Raw genomic sequence first — 23,797 nt, forward strand, 5'->3', positions numbered from 1 at the left:
TTCACGATTTTACAGCCCCTTCACTAACTTACCCCAGAAAGTCAACACCGTGTTTATCTGCTTCCTGCAGCTTCCCATTTGTATCATTTGTATCACAAAGCATAAAGATGAGCTGAAAGAGATGAAATGACCTTTGGCCCATGGGTATGCCCCTCCTACAGACCTTGATTCTATGACAGTAATATAAACCCTGGTGTAAGGGTGACGGGAGACAAGCTCTGAACAATAGACTGCAGAAGCAGAGACGAAACGAGTGAGTTGGGTTTAATCCTCTTTTAGAAATATTCCAATAATATACAACAGGGGGATACCAAATTTGGGCTTCAAGCTATTGTGTCCATGTGGGAAGTCAAACCCAGGTCTTCAGTATGATGAGCAAATGCTTTAACCACTAGGCTACCCAACCGCTCCAGAAGCAGAGAAAATGGAGACGCAAAAAATAATGCAATGCAGACATTTTATCATCATATTTTTTATTTGCACACCGTGAATCATTATACAAAACAAATCGCAGAAGGCAATGACAGAACAATTAGCACAGAACAACCAGGGACTTTGTCTCTAATTAATCACAGACATTATAATCAATAATCATGTAATAAATATCCCTCGTAATTAGTTTTATGTCAAATACAAAATACTATGAAAGGACCCCTTAAGCATTTAATATATGACAGTTATGTTGCATTAGGAATAATGTTTACAAGCCTGATTGACAAGAGTTCTCAATTGGTTCTAACTCCTAGTTTCAAAGAGGACATATTGGGTTTTTTGAACAGTATAATATCTACTTTTTTCTGAGCTTTCTGTGAATAGGCATGAAACAATCCACAGTGGATCCATGTCTTAAGAGTATAAAATCAATGTACTGAGACATCCATAGCATGAGATAACCAGTTGTACCTCATTTGTGAAATGGTGGTGGAGGGAAAAACTCAGGCAATACCTACTTGCTTACCTGAACAGTCTGATCTACTCAAGACTGGGGTACTGTCTGCAATGTTATTGTCAAGCAGAGCGCTGGTCAGGATTCTAGTAGAGGAACATAGTCTTATTGGTTATATCAAGTTCTTGGAGTTTGAGGTACCAATGTCTAACTGTGCTTGCAATCCAAAGCTTTGTTACAAGTATTCAAAATATTTTAATTTGACAACATGTACCCGGTAACTGACTTACAATACTACTGACAAATATCAAAATATCACAAGTGCTATATACCATTCCAGCACACATAATCTACTGCTGCCCGACACTGCCTTCATAATGGAAGGACTTGTCTTTTATACAGTATCGGTAGATTGTATACATGTAAATATTATATCTACATACATTAACAGACTATGCTGCCTGTCATCAGTGCTAAGCCACACTGCATTGACAAACAGCAAGAAAGAGCAACTCTTGCCTTGTACAGTGTTGTGACCTTAAAATACATCAACATGATCAATATATCTAGTATTTCTAATTTTGACCAAGCTTAAAATACATCAACATGCTCAATATATCTAATATTTCTAATTTAACCCAAGCTGTAGGGTCAGTGAATCACATGGCAATGTCTGATTCAAACTTGTTAGTGTTGGTGAAAAAATAAAATATATTATGAGACAATCATGCAGAAAGGGATGCATTTCACCTATCCCAACACAAATGTTACCAGCCATGGGATAATGGGCAGGCAGTAATTCTGGACACTAATTCTGACATAAGGAATATAAGATTAAATAATGTACTCCGGGATCCAGATAGCATTAGCCTTGAACATTTCATTGGAAATTCCGATGTTTTAAAGGGGTGAATTTCTGTGAATTGTTCCTTGTGTGTCCAAGGAACAATTCACAGAAATTGCCCAAAAGGTGGTTTTCAAGATCACAGAATTCTGATGATGGGCAGAAGACTGACATTCCTGTCTTCTAGCTGAACTTGGAAAAATCTTTTAATGTTATAATTTACAATCATACACATTTTTTCCAATTTTTAAAATTTGACTATAGGATATTTACAATGCTATTATTTCAAGTGCCTTAGTCCCTGGTTTACACAGCATAGGAAGTTCTTCTTGAAGGCCTACTTCCACTTCACCAATATAGTGTCGCCATTTTCCAAGGAGTAAAAAGACAGTACTCGAAGATCGTTGTCAATTGGAAACTCAGCATCCTCAACCTAAAACAGATTAATAAAATGACACTTAGACCAGTGTGTATGTGTTTGGTTTGACGCTGCTTAGAATAGTATGTCGGTAATATAACGGTATGTGAGTTTAATGTGGGACGAAGGCCTAAAGTCATGCAGGTCAGACACGTTTACATCTTCAGTGAAACCCATGAACACATGAATGGTACTGCCAAGTCAAGGATCACAATCAGTGTGAATAAGATCCACTGCCATGGCAAAGGGGCACAACTCTGCAAAGTGACTGGTCCACCCTTGCCCCTATGAGTGAGTGAGTGAGTTGGGTTTAACACCGCTTTTAACAGTATTCCAGTCATATCACGGCGTGTCAGCTTAATGTGGGAGGAAAGACCAAAGTGATGCAGGTCTCAGACGTTTACCACTTTGGTAAAACCCACGAGCACGGGTATGGTGCTGACAAATCTAGAAACATAATTGGGGCGAACTGGGATTCGAACCCACAATGATAGGTTTCTGGTGTGCCCAAGGGACGCAACTCTGCACAGCGAATCACGGCTCCTTAGTGTCCCTTGCCCCTTTGACTATATGCAGCACCCACCTCCTGACTCTTGTAAGTGAGGATGATGTCTCCCGTCTCCACCTGAAACAGCCGCTGGACCAGCGTCTTGACCTTCTGTACTGTCATGGTCTCTGGACAAAACACAACATAAAAGCTCAACACTCGGCATCATAAGGAGGCATACTGCTTCATTAACAGAACAACTGAGTCACATATACATAAGCTTATAATGCCAATGGTGAGAGGGCACTTCTATTTACATTCAGAAAATATTTTGCAAATAGTTTTTGTCCAAATGTAAACATTTATCAATCTAACCTCACATAGTATAACTGATTATTACAACCTTAGTTTACATCCATTTGACTCACTATTCAGTATTTGTCTGTAAACTAAAAAAAAAAGTGTTTTCAACTTTTGTTTCTTAATTAGGATACTATGTCGAAAGAATCACTCACTTGGTAGTCTCTTCTTAATCTGACCTTTCTCTGGCTTCTGGGGACATGCCAGTAGAACATCTAGTCGGGTTAAGGAACACATCACTGTCCTCGCTTAATGAGCAGTTTCCATAGAAACTGAAGCCTTGACAATTGAAACCACACCAAATTTGTATAAAATGAAAGGGATAAAAACCTTCGTGTGAAGAAAACATGGCCAACTGTGGCCTTATCAACAAATGACACAAAGTATGAATTGATATAACCCCAGCCAGTCTTCACCTCAGTCTGATCTCACAGCCAGCCTCATGCCTATCATTGAATTAGTCTGAGAATTTATTAAAGCTTTTCAATGGCATATCAAGCAGTGCATGGAACTCCCTCATATTTCAAACACCTCACAAGGCAGAATGTCCCAGCAAGAGTGCTACGGTCAAATCAACAATATCCTGCTGCAGGTTTCAACATTAAATTACCTGTGCTCATGGGTTTCACCAAATAGGTAAATAGGTAGACCTGCAGGTGTTCCTCGCACAGAAAGCTGACATGCCGTGATATAAGTGGAATACTGTACAAAGCAGCATTAAAACCAACTCACTGACTCTGGGAGTTCCACGACAGAAATGGTTCTAGGTACCCCCTGCTTGTCATAAGAGCTGACTGGATTATCACAATGTGTGACCTGGCTGATCGTGTTTTGTTGCACACTCTATAAACCACTGGTGTGCATGAGGCTTCAGTATTTACAGGCTAGAATAATGACAACTGTGACATAAAACAACCTGCACTCATTCATTTGGACTCAAGAACTAAGAGTATATGTTTCATGTAAAATGTAATGTAATACCATAGAGCTCACTAAAACACTACCTCTCATTCAGAGTACACTTCTCACCATCCATACTATTTCTAAATACTGCAGGTTGCTCAATCAGTTTTTCACAATGTTTAGTCAATAATGTAAATGGCAATTATGCTTGTTGTAAGAGGCAACTAACGGGACTGGATTGTCTGGCTCACTGACTTGGATAATGATTGTCATCATATCCCAATTGCTTGAATCGATGCTCATGATGTCAATCCCAAGATTGTCTGGTCCAGACTCGATTATTTACAGGGCACCGTCATATCGCTGGAATATTGCTGGAGCAGCGTTAAACAACAAACAAAACAACAATAACCTGAAAAGTTGCCTAATACAGTGCTTTGGTTTAACAAGTGAGTGAGTGAATATGGTTTTACGCCGCTTTTAGCAATATCACGGTGGGGGGAAACCAGAAATGGGCTTCAAAAATTGTACCCATGTCAGGAATCAAACCCGGGTCTTCGGCGTGACGAGCAAACGCTTTAACCACTAGGCTACCCCACTGCCCTGGTTTGAAAAGAGTTTCTCGTTATCTGATGTATGATGGAGGAAGATTCTGACAAGATTTCACCAGCTATAAAGGATACTCAGCAGGTTGTCCTTCAGAGCATTAGACTTTACTTCTAATTCTGAATCCTCGGGAGCACCCCATTCTGAAACATCCACAAGTATACTGTGACAGAAAACAAATGGAACTGTGTGCCACAGTCTGAACAGTTGAAAATCATTGCTATATAAGATTTTAACCCTGAAATCTTTCAAACTTCTCACAGCAAATGAATACCTTTTTTTCAACCAGAGATTTGTATAGTACACCACTTTTAGTGATATTCCAGCACTATCACAGAGGGTGACACAAAAATTGGTTCGCACATTGTACCCATTGGGAAATCTGAGTGACTAGCAAACACTATAACCACTAGGCTACCTCACTACCTCCAGAAACATGTGAAAATCTGATTTTCTTTTATCTCTTATCAGAATTGTGTCCACTAAAGGCAATCTACCACTTTTTATACACTAACAAATACCAAAGGTTAGATGTTTCAAGTTTTTCAAGCATTTCTTTTCAGTAAGGGAAAAGTCTGATTACTGTCTATGAAGTCCTGGTATCGAGGGTGTTGTGTGCCAAACTCCTGGCTCGGCTTGTTCTTCCCTGGATCCTGATTACCCCCAGACTTCTTCCAGTCCAGGCCAAACTTCTTCAGATAGTCAATCTCTGCCCCCTTCCTCTCTTCTGCAGCCAACTGTCAGACATTTTCAAATGAACATTACTCTGGCAAATATTAGCTGTCTCATTTCAACAATTTTGGTTGAATTTCATATGACCTTTGGACTTAAAAAATTGGATTTCTTTTGATTAGGCAAAAAGAATGTTATTAAGTGAAACACATTTAAAAAGTTAGGGCAGGTTGCTGGAGCAGACCTCATTTCAAAGGGACATAACTCTTAATCAATATTTTCTTTTGAGTCAGTATGAATTGCAGTTTCTTTTTTCATTTTTCATTCTTTTGTCCTGCGTGTACACTCCTAATATTGATGTAGAAGAAGACAAAGCATGTACAGTGGTTATAAAATATTCTCAAACAATGCTATCTAGATGCAGTAAAGACATACAATGACTGCAGTACAGTGAAGCTGTGTGGATTAGAATGCCCGACGCGGCCCAAGACCACTGAAGTATACACAGACTATTATGTAGCTTGACAAGCTGAGTGCCCTCATTAGATTATAGTTGTAGAAAATATTTAGCATGAAAAGTAAAGTCATATTCCCAAATGATACAAAAAGATTATGTGGCATGTGTGTTTCTGTATACCGGTAGTAAATATCACAAATTACACATAATAATTATGCATGCCTTTGGAGAGCATAGTACCTATTTGTTTTCCTAATGTATGATATTTTGGGTATGGGAACACATGAGTGTATTAACCTCTTCAACATGTCAACATTGGTTACTGTCATTCCTAAAATAATCAAGGACAAAAGTAACTTTAGAAACCTCATTTATGATATAGTGCAAAGTGAGTTCCAGACACATTTGTCAACAGAATCACACATACTCTGGCACATCAGGAAGACTATCGTACCTTTCAACTTTAGGCTATACTTTATTGAGTGTATGGAGCTTATTAAAAGTACTTCCTGCTTGGTGATCTCATTTGCATATTTATTGGATATTGATACCAAGTTTAACAGATTGATATATCATGATCTATCTCTTAGAAAAAAACTATCCATTATATGACAAATCAAGTTATAGTGGTTTTTGTTAACAAGGCTTCACTTGATGAAGTTTATTAAAGATAGTAGGACCTTACCTTGGAATTATTACATGACAGCAATGTTTTTATCTTGGCAATGATGAGCTGTCTGACAGAATTATCATCCATCACTTGCCAGATCGGGTTGCCCTGTAGTTTCAGATCCAACAGCGTGGCTAGCTTACCTAGCTCGTTTATAGATGACCACTGCAAATATGAACAAGACACACAACTGAGGTGATGATGGTTCCAGAATAGTCATTGGATGATCATATAGTCCGATTTTTCAGAGAAATAAAACTGTATTTTGCTGATGACAGCTTGGCCCAAAAAAACTAACTATCTGGTCACACTGGAAATGAAATTGTTCCCAAATAGGGCCAGTGTGAACAGATTGCACTGTTGACACCAACAGGTCACCATGTATGTCATGCAATTGCCTTTTGGCCACGTCATGTCCAAACCTTTTGACGACGAAAATTAATTTAAGTACAGGCCCTAATTTCTACAGTTTTGGATTTTGGTCTTTGGACTTGGCTTATGCCCCCATTAAACCCCTTGCCTTGAAGTTTTCATAATAATGCTGCCGAATCACTGAAACATGAAGCTAAAGCCTGACTAACATTGTTTTAGTTTGAACTCATTTATTCTATAATTGTTTTGGCTATCAGAAAAAGGACCTGTCTATTATTGTTCCCTTAAATGAAGCACTGGGGGACCCATTCTGCCCCAGAATCCACACACTGTAGGTATTACTGTCTTGACATGGGCATTTTCTGGGTATGGTCACATATTCACGTACATCACCAATCTTGTTCCTCATGATTGACAAGACACAAACTTTTGTAAAATATTTTGTCTTTTCTGATAATTGATCATCGGGAAAATGGATGCTGCCAATGTTGTTCTCACTGGCCATCAAAGTCTGCAGGCTGAAAAACACATGAATAATACCATGAAAATCAAACAACAACATGACATAATCCTGAAACAATCAGCTGTAATGTGAAAATATGACATGTGTATCTCGATTTAAGTCTATGTTAAGGTATGGCACTTAGTATCAACTTAACGCTAAGATCGCTTTGTACAACAGCACTCTGGCAAGTTTGGTCTCAAATTGCCCTGTAACTTTCATTTGTGTTTGCAAAGAAAGAAGAAATACTGTTTGTGTAAGTCAGAAGTGTTTGTTTTTTCAGTAGAAAAAACAAAACAATTCAAGCGTTAATTTGTGTTCAGTTACTTGGTGCTTGTGTGTCATTGTACACTACAGTGTGGGTTACTGCTCATGGTATCAACCACTGGTTTGTCTGGCCCGTACTTAATTCAATACATGCAGCAGTGATGTAGCTAGAATACTTTTGATTGAGGCATAAAACAACAATAAAAATGTGGGTTCTTAGATCTTTTCACTGACATCTCATTTCTGATAAGTAGAGTTTCACTGACTTAGGAAGTGTCCCGACTTTGAGGATTTCCTCCCAGCTTTGCAGGTCGTTACAGTCTAGGTTGAGCAGAGTGAGATGAGGAAGCTCAGACTGTGAGGGGATGGAGAGAGACGTGAGCTTGTTGAAACAGACATGCAGCTGTTCCAGACACGGGAACATAGTGCTGCACCTCAAGATCTGGAAACAAACAGCGAGTGAGTGAGTGAGTTGGGTTTAACGCCGCTTTTAACAGTATTCCAGTTATATCGCAGCGTGTCAGCTTAATGTGGGAGGAAAGCCCGAAGTGATGCAGGTCTCAGACGTTTACCACTTCTGTGAAACCCACGAGCAAGGGTATGGTGCTGACAAACCTAGAAACATAATTGGGGCGAACCGGGATTCAAACCCGCAATCATAGGTTTCTGGCGTGCCCAAGGGACGCAACTCTGCACAGCGAATCGCAGCGCCTTAGACGACTGGGCCACCCTTGGAAACAAACAACATGTCATCAACTCAGTGTCATATGTACAACAGTTCAAATTTATTGTCTTGTTAAGCAAGGTATTGTGGGGCTTGTATAATGTGGCTCTTGTATATGGTCATATGGTGCTGTGTCATACAAATTCAAACTCTTGTTTGGCAAAGCCCATAGTAGGTCCCTAGGAGCCCATGTCTTTCATACATGACTAATGTGGCCTCAATGGGCTAAAATAAAAGCAATTGACTAAAAATGGTGGTCATGTGTGATAGAACTGGTATGTTATTGTTGCTCATACTATTGACCACTGGCTTACCTGGCCTAGACCTAGGTGTTCTCCGGTTGCTGTTGCTGGTTTTAGACAACATTCATACACTATGCTGACTCATTAATTTCGTAATGTTGTCACTACACGTGTTTGTAGCAACTATAAGAGTGAGTGAGTGAGTGAGTGAGTGGGCGAGTGAGTGAGTCGCTTTGGACAGTATACCAGTTAATCTCGGTGTGTAAGCTTAATGTGGGAGGAAAACCCAAGTGATGCAGGATGTTTAAGTTTTCTTTGGTGAAATTGGTGAGCTGCATGGATATGGTGCTGACAAACCTAGAAACATAATTTGAACCCTTGATCCAAGGTTTCTGGGTTGCCCAAGGGACGTAACTCTGCACAGCAAATTAGATGACTGGGCCACCCATGCCCCCTTGAACATTGTAAAACTATTTAACGAAAATGATTCGACCCATTAATGACTCCCTGCTTGTCATACTGGTGCATGTTAAATCAAGCCGCTATGTTGGAAGTCAAGGAGAGCCCTACCTGTCCCCAGCTGTACTGCATCCGGTTGAGAAAAAGGAACTGAACTTTGGCAAAACTTGGTCGCAAGGCATCGAGGTTGTCTGGTATGGCTAAACAGTTATCACTATATAGGAATAGAAAGGAAATTGAATTATTAAAAAACAATTCTCAGCTCTAACAAACATTGAAACAAAAGATGACACATTTGATTTATTATCAGTTCTCATTTATTTACACATTGAATACCAACATATAACTTGTCAGTATAAAGCCACGGACAAGAAATATTCACAATACATTCCTAGTTCAGTTATATATATACTGGATTTAGATACAGACATGACAGATAAACTATAAAAATATGAATGAATCAGATGTTCTTTTACTTCTTTTGAGTAGTATATAATGACATAGACAGATATGATTTGCATGTATACTATAAGAATGCAACTTCCATGTTTGTTGACATGTTATGCAAATGTTATAATGACAGGTGTGTAAACATTTGTCAAGGCTCATGCAACCAAAACTAACCAAACTTAAACAAAGTGCGTGAATAATGAACATAAACATGGCATATGTTCTCTTTTATACATTTGATTGTACCCAGTACAGATAGTTTGAAAGGTGAGGTTTCCATATAAATCGGGTACGGTGAGGAGGCGAGGTGTAATGGGGTTCAAGATAATTGCACTTAAATACTGATGTCCATGCACATGTTTGTGTGTGGCTGCTTGTACTAGTCCAGACTGATGACGACTGATCCCACCGAGATATCATGCCACAGTTAAACTTGAATACCCCACTCAGACACAGTGTACCGACTCCGAGCCTACCAGTCCTTGTTTTAGCCCCTTAATGCCAGACAAGGTAACAACGAGTACCATCTCTTAATGTCTTTTGGTACAACGCATCCCGGTATTGAACCCGGACCTTCCACTCTCTGGGTGGACTCTCTACCACTAGACCACAGAGTCTGAAATGGGGTATGGACTAACAAAATGTCACTGTGCAGCTTTCATTTTTAATTCACACTGTTTTTCATAGTATTTCACTATGTAACATCTTGGCAATGAAATAATGATCATGACAACTTATACAGACCTAGTTGGCAGAATTCCATTATGAAATTATTTATATAAAAATATATACGGTCGTCATCCATCTATTGCAGGATTAGAGAGTATTGTGTCAATCAATCTACCATAAACAAATATCTACATTTGTGACAATATACAAATTTTGTGAGGCAACCGATGTACACAACCTGACATTGAGGCTATGGAGCAGAGGCAGCTGTTCTACTATCCGGGCCACATCCTCCCATGAAGAGATGAGGTTCTTTGACAGATTCAGTTCTGTGATGTTGGGAGTGTACTCCTTCAGCTGACAGCCAGGGCCATTTCCATACACAAGGCACTCTCTCAGGCCTATGTCCTTCAGGGTCTCCAGCTTGCTGCAACACAAGCACTGTGTGTTAAACAGGTGGTAGGTATCATTCTACCATGAATTTGGGAAATACTCGATTCTGATTGGTCAATCTGAGGTTATCAAATCACAATAAACTCCCTTTAAATGAAACAGCTGGCATGATGGCCATTTTACCACAAAAGGATATGCATCTGCACTTTTTGCATGACTACCACGATGGCGGAGTTCACAAATTTGTGTTCTGTTTCAAATTCAATTTAACAAGGTTAAATCTACAGTAGCATAGCTCTACACTGAACATAAAGTAGGTTCATCTCCTAATTAACAAGTCACTGATAGAAACGTATTTTCTGCCACAGGGCACTCTGACATGAAGATGTTTATATATATATTGTAATCTAGACTTTGATAAACGCTGGCTTCTAATCAAATCAAGCTGGCAATTAGTTTTTTGTGATAAACGCTGGCTTCCAATCAAATCAAGCTGGTAATTAGTATTTTGTGTCCCATTCGTAAGAAAATCACACAACATTTCTCTTCAATCTGACTAATAAAAACATGCCTGAAGCCAGTTTAACTTGCGCAGCAGTTTGGTTGTCAGCTTCACTATGCGCAGCTTTATTGTTTGGGTTTGAGAACGGAATCATACATCACACTCGGAAATTATTTAACACATGATTAAAAACACCCACATTCGTCAACGTCCTGGCCCTTTAAAGACACTTTGGTATTAAGCATGATCAGTACTAACAAACAGCTTGTGGCTTGTGAAAATTTTTACTTGAACTCAAATTCATTACATGTCATTCATTCAACCGCTACGTCTAAAGGAATGTTATTCAATAATACTGATAAAAAATGCAGATATTTCCATGAACATGATGATGAAGCAACATCTGATGATACAAAGAATAAATTTCTATGAAACAGATAATTGTTACATGGTTACATGTGACAATAAAGTTATTAGTTAATATTTCTGAAATAATACACAAACAGACACAAACACCCAACCTTTGCCTCTGGTTCACTTGCTTGGCACCGACCATCTCCACAACCGTTGCCTTCTTGTTGGTTCCGAGGATAAACAACTCGTCTGTGACAACACCAGCATCTTCTCCCTCGATCAAGCCATAGCGATCTCTAAGGGCTTCAAAACACGACACACCAAATTCGGCTTTCTTCGGTCTCAGAAAAGATCCTGATTTTGGATTTCTATTACAAAAGGGTTGAATATTATTCCTCCATACGTACAAACATATATCAGAAATACAGCATAAGTTAAAAAATTTCGCCGAAGCTTAGAGTCATCCCTTATTTTGAACCCGCCCGCTTAACCTCTTTGGTCACGTTGACAAGATATCACTACTTTGGATCAGTAAGTCCATGGTTTTGAATCCAACTATATGACTTAGAGACTTTGTAGTCATTGCATAAAAATATGTTTAGTAAGAGTAGAGTTCAGCGAATTAGACAACATTGTATTTGAAATGCTTTGTATCACCTAGTTTCAAAATATCTTTTCCCTTCATGTGTTCCATTGTGTTTCCCTCTGTCTGGCTCGTCCCAGTCCACACCCAACCAGATACCTGCAAACAGCCACACAGTCTTCATCATTGTTCAATATGTTCAATGTATTTAGTCATAGAACAGAAGGCCCATGTCATTGGGGGGACATAATTGACACTAAGACATATCAAGCATTGTTGTTCTCATATCAAGGAAAGGTGAAATGAGGTTAAACGTTCAAGATTGTTTTACTTCTACAGGGACATACATGTGTGTGCATGGGTTCAATTCCTCACATGGGCACAATTTGTGGAACCTATTTCTGGGGTTCCCTTCAGTGATACTTGAATATTGCTAAAATGAAATAAAGGCATGGTTACCATGGTCTATTTTGTATAAACACTAATCATAGTCATGACAGTATAACCATGATAATATGCCATCAATATCTTGATAGTTGAAAATTTCAATTATTCCAATAATCATGATAATTCGATGCTTTATTAAAAGATAAACCATTCAATCACACATACATTCACCAATCAATTGGAATAAAGAAAAAGTCATTTTGGAATGAGGAACATGATGAAGACACTCATTCTTATGCCGACATATCTTACCTTTAGTTGGTGCTACTTGGCCGATATATTTTACTGTACCAAAGCTGCCATCACCCAGAATGCGGTTTCCGACACAGATTCTTGTTCCATCACGTCTCAGTAAATCTGGTTAAAACACATTTACCATATCAAGTGTTCAAAATCAAGGAGGGTTCCTTCAGGTTTGGTCCTATTTCTATGCTGACACACTTTGAAACGCATATTCAAACTTTGTTAATATTTTGGCAAACTGGCCACTGAAATCAAATAAGATTGTTTTTGGTATAAGATAACAAAACACAGCAATGTTGTTTGCACTCAAATCTCAATCCATGTGACTGGAGATGGACATGAGCACATAAACACATATTGTCTTATGCTTGAAAACATGATAACATTTTATGCATGTTCACTGTTTGAATGTGGACACATAAAAGGCAATGTTAGATCTGAGAAGATCACACCCCATAAACATGCCACTTGATGTTAGAAGAGAGGACCTGGCCTCATCAGGTTGAAAGCTTGTGACACCTTGAAACATACTTTAGTTGTCAGGAAATGTATACATCTATTACCACATATGGCATACTTTGACCCGTGAACAGTCATATTTGTCTGGGTTTTTTTACGATTGTATGCACATACCGGTATGCTGTTTTCAAGATTAAAATAGCAAGACCACAGGAAGCTTTCATCTTGCAGTTGCTGATTGGCAGATCTAAAACTGATCAAACTTGTCAAACTGTTCCTTCTACGTGCAAATTAATGACCAGTAAAATTGCAAAGTGCTACCCTTATGATTATTTTGATATTATATAAAGTGGGTATGCAGTCAACGTAATCATCAATATATCACAGGAGATGGTTGCAATATTTCCAGCTTATTTTACAAAAAACTTACAAACAATAATCTTAATTTCTGCATATGACAAAATGTCTAGCATAACGGAAAATACAACTGAAACTGAGTGTCATCATGTCTAGTAATATTTTATGAAATAAATCACACTTACATTGACCAGGATTGTTAACTTTATTCATCTGAAGCAACTTTTTAATCATGTTTACTGTACTTTATATATACAAAAATAGCAAATACTATTTATCTTAAAAGTTCGGTCATGCTGATGCATGTATGTAGTAATAAAATTAACGTATCTACACAAACGTGTTAGGTGAACAATTAAGCAGTTGGTATTTTAGCGACGCACTTACATGCTTACACTGCGTCAAATACGCAGTAATGGTGCGTCAATGGAAACCCTGAAATATGCTGGAACGTTGCTTCAGTGGGACCCTGGATTTAACGTGCGTTCAAGCTATCTTTATCAATGACGCATAGTGTCCTATCGTCTGTCAGGCGATCATATATATGGATGAAAACAATTTGTCAGTTTGAAATATTGCATCATTACTTTCCAAAACGACGTACTGTTTCTTTCCCATTGATATAGAAATACAAGTAGTTTTTCATTACGAGGAAATGTCCATAGAATTAACTGTCATTCCATAAAACGCACCTGCATCCGCCATGTTTAATGTGACTTTAAAAACTGAGGCATGAAATCTTATTCGAATTGCTAAATGTTTATATTAACTCTATATGAATCTGGTATATCTAAAATTGTAAGCAAAATAACATGCTATATTTATGACGAGTGTTTCGAATGTGTATCTAATTATTGTAGTGGTAGTAGCTTGCGTGAGGTTATAAACCCGAAAAATAAAGAGATGTTTTCCGTATCAGATATTCCTTAATTTATATATGAGATCTAAACTTCCTGTTTGACAACAACAAATTAAATAGTTGACATGGTTCGATTGAAACCATCTGATCTGACTTCCTAAACAAACCTGTTTACGACATATACGTCGAAGCTGACACAACAGGAGCCCAATTACAGGCATGACAGGCATATTCTCATCAACATTGTTTCGATTTGCCGCTCTTACAGTGGCTGTCGGCTACGGTTTGAGTTCGTGTTGGTGGCGCACAGACGAGAAGAGAATGAAGGATGAACTGGATTTGTGGCTAAAAGAAAAACAGCTTGACACTTTCTCATCTGCTTTGGCATCGGCAGGTATAACTGACAAACACATGTAATAGTTGCTATGAAAAGGAAACACATGTCTTAGAGACAACTTATGTCAGTCTTGATAAATTATGTAAACATCAGGCCCAGAACATGGACATGTAAAAGGACCTTAGGTACCTGTCATACCTGTTAGGATTTTTATAGGAGACACGAAGGGATGGTGACAAGACTGTAGTTTTCTGTGCACTTCTTATATCCCTTATTGGCTGCAGGCTGTTGTCACTTCGTCAATCTCGTGTTGCCACTTCAATCCTTTGGGTTAGTTGTGTTAGGTTTAGGGTAGGGTTACCCCTAACTCTATCCTTAACACATCAATTCCCTTTATGATTGTAAGGATTGGGTACTCCTTTCTGATCAAGCTCCCCGTTACGACCCGTAGGGTTGAACACCACTTGCCAATAAGATACCAATTTACGATCCTTTGGGTTAGCATGGTTGGTTGTGAGTCGGGGGATGGCCAAATTAGCTGTATCACCTCATTTAATGAAATAATATAATTTGAGGACTATATGTACAATTTTAAAAAAAATGGTTACTGCACTAATGTACTATTTGTGATAGCTCCAGTGAGGCAGTGTTGGCTAATTAGCTCATTAGCCTAGCTGAGCTTTGCCGGAAATGCAAGTTAGTGCAGTGCTAATTGAAAGCTGAAAAAGTGCAGTACTCCTGGGATGTTAGTCATGCCCTGATCGGGGTTTAACGTAGCATTTCAAAACTCATTGTGGCCCCCAGGCTGTGTTACAGGTCAAAAGTGTTTTGGAGGTGTCATTTTTACAAAATCTTAATTGATGTCTGATTTCGTAATAAATTACTGATGATTGGCCCCTGTTGGCCCCAAATGTTTTTCTAGGTTTGTCAGCGCCAAACCTGTGCTCTTGGGTTTCACCAAGGTGGTAAATGTTTGAGACCTGCATCACTTTGGGCTTTCCTTAAACATTAAGCTGACACTTCGTGATGTAACTGGAATACTGTTATAAACGGTGTTAAACCCGACTCACTCACTCGCTAAATCTCAATACACAATAAATAATGTTGTTATTGTTCTAAACGCAAAACATTACCTGAATCAATAACAAATTCAATTGACTTACAATAACGTATTCAGGGCTCGAAAAATTTCTTGAACCCAACTTATACTTTTGGGCAGGTAGATAATATTTTGTACTCATCCTGCAATATTTTCAGTTGTCCTGTTAAATTTCATAAAGTTTTATGTTCTGAGTTATTATTTATGGTAGACAGAACAAAATATTTCAGAGTCCCTGCCATCTATGTTCATCTCTGCCCATTCAAACTCACTCAGCCATGCGTATTGCACAGTTCGTTTTCTCTTTTTACAGTCATACTGTATTTGATACATTTTCGGGGCGGTCGTGTAGCCTAGTGGTTAAAGCGTTTGCTCGTCACACCGAAGACCCGGGTTCGATTCCCGATATGGGTACATTGTGTGAAGCCCATTTCTGGTGTCCCCCGCCGTGATATTGCTGGAATATTGCTAAATGCGGCGTAAAACCATACTCACTCACTCACTGATAGATTTTCCTTTTTTGGCCTGTTTGGTAATTAGAATTTTGTTGTTGTTAACCCCACCATCCCCAATCAAAAGCTATGTCAGCCATTTCCCTCACAAATACGAGGGGAGGACTGGATTTTTCAAGCCCCGGCATTATTAGTGGTTTGTGGTCGAGGTATTATGATTTGTTGTTTATTGGAATTTAACATCAGAACCAGATTTTGTCAATGTAATGTATGATGGAAAACTTGTTCATAGATATTAGGTTTTCCATCTTTAAACAAAGCTGATATTGGTCATATTTTATTGTAAGGGATATGACCATTCAGATTTTAATATTATTAACAGTATAGTGCAATTTAATTATTGATCAGAGCTACAGATATGCAGCGCATTTGCATAAAATACCCCCCAAGAATATTCAAAACCCAATTACTTTCAATAAACTTGCGTACAGAAACGCATGCATTAAATGAAAAACTCAAATATATAAAAACAGCATGCGTAAATACCCAACAAAGTTTTTTCAGCATGCGTACAAAGGAGCTAATTTCCGAAACACAATTACGAGCTATTTTACTTTCTGAGTCAAGCCTTATTTAGAACAGTTATCATGGTTATGTACATCTAAAACATTATTTCGGGTTTTTTTTAAATCTTAAAATGTTCATTCTTTGGGGGAAATACCTGATAGAGTGCTGAATAGATGAGTGAAAAAATATTGGTTACCCAATGAAAATAACCCAATTAAAATAGAAACCCTAGAGTAAAAACTCAATTGCTCAAAAAGTAATCTGGGGCTCTGATTGATTTTGACAGATTGACAACCTGCGTCATAACTGACGCAATGGGAGTTTTTTGTTTCAGGATAGGGGGTGCCTATACAGATCTTACCCATACCTGTGTATATGATAATGGTTTTCACTTCATCCCAAGGCCTGAGGATAGTGATAATAGTGATAATGGTTTTTGCTTTATCCCCAGGTGTGATGATAGTGATAATCATGATAATGGTTTCTACTTTATCCTCAGGTGTAGAGAGTATCTACGAGGCCGCATCGTTTACACCCGTCCAACCCAAGTGGAAACATCAATTCTCTGATGACCAACACCGTAGCCTGAAAGAGGCCCTCATAGAGTTGAGAGAAGAAATGAGATTGGAACATTGGTTGTCTAGGCATGGCATGGCTTCTTACTTTGATAGGTAATAAACATGTTTACATATTGTCCTGTATAGTACAAACTGCCTAATAGTAAAGGTATCGTGAAGGCTAGTAGAAATTGGCCCATTTTAAGGGTTTTGCTATATGTTATCATTATAAGGACTAGTGGACAAAAACTGTTAGTTTCTAACCCTGTATTCACCTATAACCTCTAGTCACAAGCTCAAGTCAAGTCAACAATATTATGGTCTAGTAAGTTCATCTGATAAACGTTCATGTTAACAAGTCAAAATTCTCTTAAATAAACTGGGTGGCAAAAGAAAGTATAGGTCGAGTTCCATGATCGATAAAAAAATAACAAGAAGAGGTTTTGTTGTGAATTATAATATAATCTAGGGAGGGGTAACAAGTGATTGATTAACCACAGTTTGAATGAAATTGTGCAATCACAGGTAATGTAAGCTCAAAGTAAACAATGGTGGGGTAAGAAATTTCATTTTCCATCTGAAATGTCACCAAAAAATTGTTAGACACACTACAAGTTCATTGTCGACACAGTTGCCTTCAATAGTGTGTATGACCTCCAGCTGCCTCAATGCATGCTGTGATACGCCGCCTCATCGATGACGTCAGTCTTTTGATGACGTGGACTGGAATCCGTTGCCACTCGTCTCTCAGGGCCTGCTGCAATTCTTGTCTGTTGACGGTAGGCTGATGGCTTGCTCTAATCTGTCTGTCAAGATGGTCCCACAGATGTTCAACAGGATTCATATCGGATGAGTGGTCAGGCGTCAACGTCAACGTTCTGCTGGTTTAGAAAGTTCCGAGTCAGTCTTGCAGTATGAGGCCTGGCATTGTCGTGTTGAAACAATGTCCTCTGCTGTTGGTTTTGTAAGAATGGAAGCACAACTGGCTGCAACACTTGGTCTCTGTACTGCACAGCGTTCAGGTTTCCCTGTATAATCACCAAATCAGTCTTCTGATCTCCACAAATACCGCCCCACACCATGACACCTCCCCCGCGGAATGGATGGACCTCTCGAATACATGCAGGAGCCAAACGTTCCCCTCTGCTTCGATAAACTTGTTCTCTGCCATCATTTCGAAACAAGTTAAACCGACTTTCATCAGTAAACAGCACACGACGTCAGCGTCGAAACTGCCTCACCCATAGCAGTCTCAGGCGTTGATGTTGAGCAGTCAGTACCATTCCTCGGAAAGGACGATACGCTCGGATTCCAGCAACACGAAGTCCTCGTAGTACTGTATGTTGGCTAATGGGATGTCCCAACGCTGTTGCTGCTGTCGCTGTCGCCATTATGAATCGGTTTTGAAGGTGAATGAGCCGTATCTGACCGTGTTCCAGTGGTGTTGTCACTCGGGGTCGTCCAGTACTAGGCCTGTCCTGTGTCCTCCCTGTCTGCCTGAAATGTTGAATCAGCCTGGCTACTGTCAATTGTGTACAACAAAACCTTCTGGCAATTTGGACCTGTGTTGTCCCCATTTCGGCCATACCGATGGCTCTCTCTCTCTGCTCCTGTGACAGTCGTGGCATTTCTTTTGTGTGCTTTCATCATGTGTGGTTATACCCTGCAGACGAACGCATTTATACAGCTAACATGCACATGCAGTTTATGCCATAGGCGGGAAACCTGTTTCACCTTTTTTTTGTCACCGCACGAGCGCCGTCAAAGGTGGCGCGTTCGTGTGAGGTGATTTTTGGTACCTGTTCGTGGGCAGTCATATTCCCAATACACACTTTGCACAAGTTATCGCTGTTTTTAGGAAAATTACAAATTGCCAACCTATACTTTCTTTTCTTCTTTCGATATGGCATGTTTACACCAAATATTATAAGTGTCGGTATTATACCTCTGTTACCCTGAGTGATCCTGCTTCAACACATTTTTCCTTCCGACATGTTTTAATGTGATATTGTTAGATAATTAAAACAAATTCAAAATCGATAGAAAACATCTGTACAATTGAGCTTAGGTTAACTAGTGCCATGTCACATGACTTTTATTGACTCGGGGGAAAAAACGTGTAATGAGGGATTTATTCTCCTGCTGAGAAATTTATTTCCCTCCAAGGCTAGATGCATAGTGTTTTACCAAGATCACATTGACCAAACAGATCTCATCATGGAGGAAGGATGATACATGTACTTTATCAAATCTGAATGCAGCAGGATTTCCCTGTATTTCCCTGAGATTTGATATTTATTTAAAAGTATTGGCCCAGTTCTACATTCCCTTGAAAATAAGATCATTTACTCCAATAAGATACCTCTCCGAGTCTTTTCATGAAGACTTCCATAGAAGGTGAACCTTGAGCATGTTGAGAGACTTTGAATGCCCAATTTAAATGAAGGCTGCGTTAGGTTCTTCAGCTAAAAACAGTTGCCTCTTGAAATATATTAGTCCGAACAATCTCACTTTGTAGCTATGTCAACATGGTTTCATGTAGCTTATCTGTCATTTAAAGATTTGGACACTTTCACAATTTTTTCTTCCCCGCTGGATACCGGCCAGAACATGTCTCAGAGCTCCAGATAAGTTGTGTATTTGTGAAACATGTAAAATAGATTTCCAATTAATTTCAAATTACGTTCATACAAACATGTATGAAAATTGATATGAACACACAATAGTTGAAGAACACTGTTTGTAATTACTAAACTTAGCCCTTTCATCTTGTCTGCCTGAGTTTCTTTACAAATCTTTATTTACTGATTGAATGTAACCATTAAGTTTGCATCATACTCTACTGCAGTGACTAACACACAACAGAGGTGTGTGGACATGTATGGGGCTGTTACGAGGCTGTGCAGCATGTTACACACATCAATGGCAAACAGACTAGAAGTCACCATAAACCATGTCTTTGGCAGAATTATTATTAACAAAGTGTCGGCTCTTTGATTTAAAAATACCTAGACTGAACCCAAGGGAGTACAAATATGTGGATTAAGTAAAGGAAACTACAAGATACCCACTGTGAATGATAACATGTTAGTGATGGCTCAAACCCTTATCTGGAGTTCTTATGTCTAAAGTGTATGCAATCTTACTGATGCTTCAACCGTGCGTCTGCTTGTCCGAGACTAGTAAAATTCAAGAAGTAGTGCTATTTTCCTTGTGGTTTACCACTTTTATCATCAGGTAGATGGCAACTACTATGATACCAAATAATTTCTAACTCTGATGATGGATTTGATTGGGCCTATAACCATGATAACACCAGTGCCAGTGTCTCGGGTTCTCAGGTATGTATTGTTTCCTTCCCCAGAATGAGAAAGGAAGACATCAGAAGCCTTGTAGGTCTGAGTAGGATTTCAGAAGAAACCCTTCAGAAGATCACACGCACTGACTCGACGTTACAAGATTACATCGGACTCAAGTCCCATATTGCAAGCCTTGAGACAGAGCTGTCTGAGGGGCGTGGCGTTGGGGCATCTGATGACGAGCTGTTATCCTACTTACAGAAAAAGATGACATACAGTCTGCGAGATTATGGTAGGATGATTTGTATTTGTTGTGTTTGGGTTCAGGATAAACGACTTGCCTGTGAAGCTTCTGAAGTATTAGAAGTGCTGTCATTATTTGATGGTCAAGCTCACAGTGTCTGTTGTTATCATGTGCTTAAGAATCTTGTCAAAGTGATAATCAGTTGTTCCATTTATTTTCAGGTTATGGAAGTAGGTTAGTTCAGATGTGATGTTGATGTTGATGAGGTTTTAGAAGCACTGGATCGGTGCTGATACTTCAGTGGTTGATAAGGTTATATATATGTGTACCTACTTTGATGTTTTTGTATAAGTAGGTGTATAACTGATGTTGCTATGGTTACTGCCATCCTTGGTTAGACACCCCACATGGTTACAATGATTATGTATCACAAATTAGGAATTTTTTCCCCTTTTACATTAAGGTATATTAACTGGATCATTGCAAAACGGAATCATTGTGTCTGAAGCAGCAGTAAAATACTTTCATGTTTCTTACTCCTGGGTCAAGTTGCTTTGTCCTGGTGCTATCCAGCGCGGTCCATCGATGCACTATACAACACCTTGCTGTGGCACAGCGCTGAAGAGCAAAACTCTGCAAAGTGCTTAGCAGTGCTGAGAGACAAAATAAAAACGGAAGCCAAAAACCAGAGGGCTTGACAACAAAACATACTGGACTGTGTGTCTCTCTCAAGTTGAAGTTGCCAGTGTCTCAGCTGGCGATGCTTACTCATTTATTACAATGCATCAGTTTTAAGTTATTGTTTCAACTAAAATGTTTGCATAAGAAATTTATGAAAGCTAATCATCCATCACTGATCAGCACAGGAGATGCATATTGTTTAGCCTACTTGTTTCACATCATCAGTATGGTAAAATTATTTATATTACACACTATGTTCCTTATGGCATTCTGAAGTGTAACATACACTTAGGCCAGGCTTATTTTATTTTTAGGATTATGGATTTTTCAGCCCAAAGTCCAGGGTTATAGGAGGGGGAAAAAAAAGCCAGATGCATTTTTTTAATGCAGAATGCCTCTGGCATACTTTATGAACATATTCTGTGCTCAAAAGACCGCCATTTGTGACGATAAAGCCCCTTGTAACAATAAAAATTCTACCACGTACAACACGGACAATTGTCAAGGGAGGCTATTCATGTTCGAGATCAACAAAGATCGATTATGTATCTCTGTTTACTAGTATACAAAGGTAAATTCATATGTTTTTAACTAAAAGGTGATGATAACAAATAAAATAACTGACTGAGTGGCTAACGGAAGGGGAAAAAAAAATGGAAATCTGATTTATTTTTTTTACATTTTCTCAAAAATTAGAGTCGGCAGGTCTAATCCGAAAAATATAAAACGCCTGGCCTTACCACTACAGACATCACTTATATCTATGTGTGCAGATACAGCGGAAGGTAGCACACTATTGCATTGACTGCTTCCCTGTGCTTCCATCGCTGCCGAGCGCTTATCCAAGTTGTTGGCTTAAACAATGCAATTCTGTTGTGTTGATCACATATTCATGTCTCAAATCTTCAACTTGCTGTGAGGCATGCACATGTTTGATTCATTTTTAAATGTATTGTCTCATTGGTGGCCCAGTTGCAAAAACTGTGACTTATTGTGAAGAACTGCGTCCTTAAACAATGTCAGGATCTGCTTGCTGGTCATTGGTTCCAAATCCCAGAACTGACCTTATGATGATCAGATTAATATAAGATACTTGCATGTTAAAAGAGTTGAAATGTTTTTAGGCATAACAGTGGGACAGTCTGGTCTAAAGTGCCACAACTCACTGTGCAAAGTTGCATAGCAATGCCTGGCTTGGCTAATGGGGGGGGGGGGATCCATATCTCATTGGGGTGGCGGTGGGATTCTCTAAAATATACTACATTTGGTTTTAAAGGGGGGGATCCATATCTCAGTAGGGGTTGGGGTGGTGGTGGGATTCTCTACAATATACTAGATTTGGTTTTAAAGGGAGGGGTCCAAAGTATCAAAGCCATCTCTCAGTGGGGGCTGGGGTGGTGGTGGGATTCTCTACAATATACTACATTTGGTTTTAAAGGAAGGGGTCCAAAGTATCAAAATCATCTCTCTGTGGAGGGGTGGGTTGGGGTGAGGACATTGTCTACTCCAAGACCAATTTGTAAGTATAGTTTTATAAACACCCCCTACTAAGACCTAACATTTAAATGACAGTCCACATTTTCTTGTGTATATTACAGATTTTTTTACACGAAACAGCAGTTAAGAAGTGGAATATAATTGCCTAGCAATCTTAAACCTTTTAGTTTCATCAATGTTTGAACTAAGGTTGTTCACCATCACTGACAAACTATTTATATTTTTAAAGTGCCCAGGGCACTTATTATGGTAGCTAAAATTGCAGTGTATAACATGACATTTATCATTTAACTAAAGCATTTATCCATGACATAAGCTTATGACATAAAAACATGTATGCCATACCCCAATGACATAAGTATGCAGATTAGATATGCAAATTAGATAGCCGGAAGTGGGACTTTTTTCGCCGGTGCACGTGAGTAGGTGTTTACAAACAACATGGATACCTTTGATGTTGGAGACAATGTTTTAATAGATCAAAGGGGAAGTGCTACAGTGATATCCGTGTTGACAAATGGATATTACAGGTTACAGGTTGATGGTACTGAATTTGAATTTGACTGTGATGAAGGCAGATTATCAAAACTTCCCTGTGGCCAAAGTTTCATCATCGAAACGCCATCGCCGAGCACGGCGAAGCAGACGACGAACACAAAGCCGAAAGATGCCCAAGGAAGATTTGTGGCTGTTGAGGACGGCATGATCGATGGTGTGATCCTAGACAATCAAAACAAAAACACAGCCAAGAAAACTTTGTACGACTTGAAACTGTTCGATAACTTTCTAAAAGTACAAAATGAATTTCGCCAAATGCACGAAATCCCCCCAAACGAACTAGACACACTTCTCTGCAAGTTTTTCATTAGTGTTCGAAAA

At 39.0% G+C, this 23,797-nt stretch overlaps 2 protein-coding genes across 2 annotated transcripts in view; one reads left to right on the plus strand and one right to left on the minus strand.

Moving 5' to 3' along the window:
• Positions 1 to 469: 469 nt before the first annotated feature.
• On the minus strand, positions 470 to 14,032 carry LOC139442345 (tubulin-specific chaperone E-like). The gene is made up of 14 exons (XM_071223143.1): positions 14,019 to 14,032; positions 12,520 to 12,624; positions 11,895 to 11,979; positions 11,405 to 11,605; positions 10,227 to 10,415; positions 8,981 to 9,083; positions 7,711 to 7,886; positions 7,064 to 7,193; positions 6,319 to 6,468; positions 5,088 to 5,241; positions 4,582 to 4,647; positions 3,151 to 3,210; positions 2,732 to 2,823; positions 470 to 2,163 (listed from the first exon to the last, which is right to left on the minus strand). The coding sequence occupies exons 1-14, from the start codon at positions 14,029 to 14,031 to the stop codon at positions 2,068 to 2,070; spliced, it is 1,620 nt and encodes a 539-aa protein (XP_071079244.1). The 5' UTR covers position 14,032; the 3' UTR covers positions 470 to 2,067.
• Positions 14,033 to 14,297: 265 nt separating this feature from the next.
• LOC139442113 (apoptosis-resistant E3 ubiquitin protein ligase 1-like) overlaps positions 14,298 to 23,797 on the plus strand; it is a 111,805-nt gene continuing 102,305 nt past the window's right edge. Inside the window, exons 1-3 of the mRNA XM_071222913.1 lie at positions 14,298 to 14,579; positions 17,140 to 17,311; positions 20,562 to 20,788. Coding sequence (XP_071079014.1) covers positions 14,405 to 14,579; positions 17,140 to 17,311; positions 20,562 to 20,788 — 574 coding nt within the window. The 5' untranslated portion in view covers positions 14,298 to 14,404. The remainder of the gene's footprint in view (positions 14,580 to 17,139; positions 17,312 to 20,561; positions 20,789 to 23,797) is intronic.

Source organism: Haliotis cracherodii, unplaced genomic scaffold (assembly GCF_022045235.1).
Source record: "Haliotis cracherodii isolate W230 unplaced genomic scaffold, xgHalCrac1.p SCAF_5, whole genome shotgun sequence".
Lineage (NCBI taxonomy): Eukaryota > Metazoa > Mollusca > Gastropoda > Lepetellida > Haliotidae > Haliotis > Haliotis cracherodii.

Bases quoted from the DNA above. Each gene is read 5' to 3' on its own strand.
- LOC139442345 (XM_071223143.1), bottom strand. The intron at 4,648-5,087 runs GTAATCAGACTT...TGGATGTTTCAG, and splicing joins ATACCAGGACTTCATAGACA to AATGGGGTGCTCCCGAGGAT. The intron at 3,211-4,581 runs GTATCCTTTATA...TAACCCGACTAG, and splicing joins TCTGAAGGACAACCTGCTGA to ATGTTCTACTGGCATGTCCC.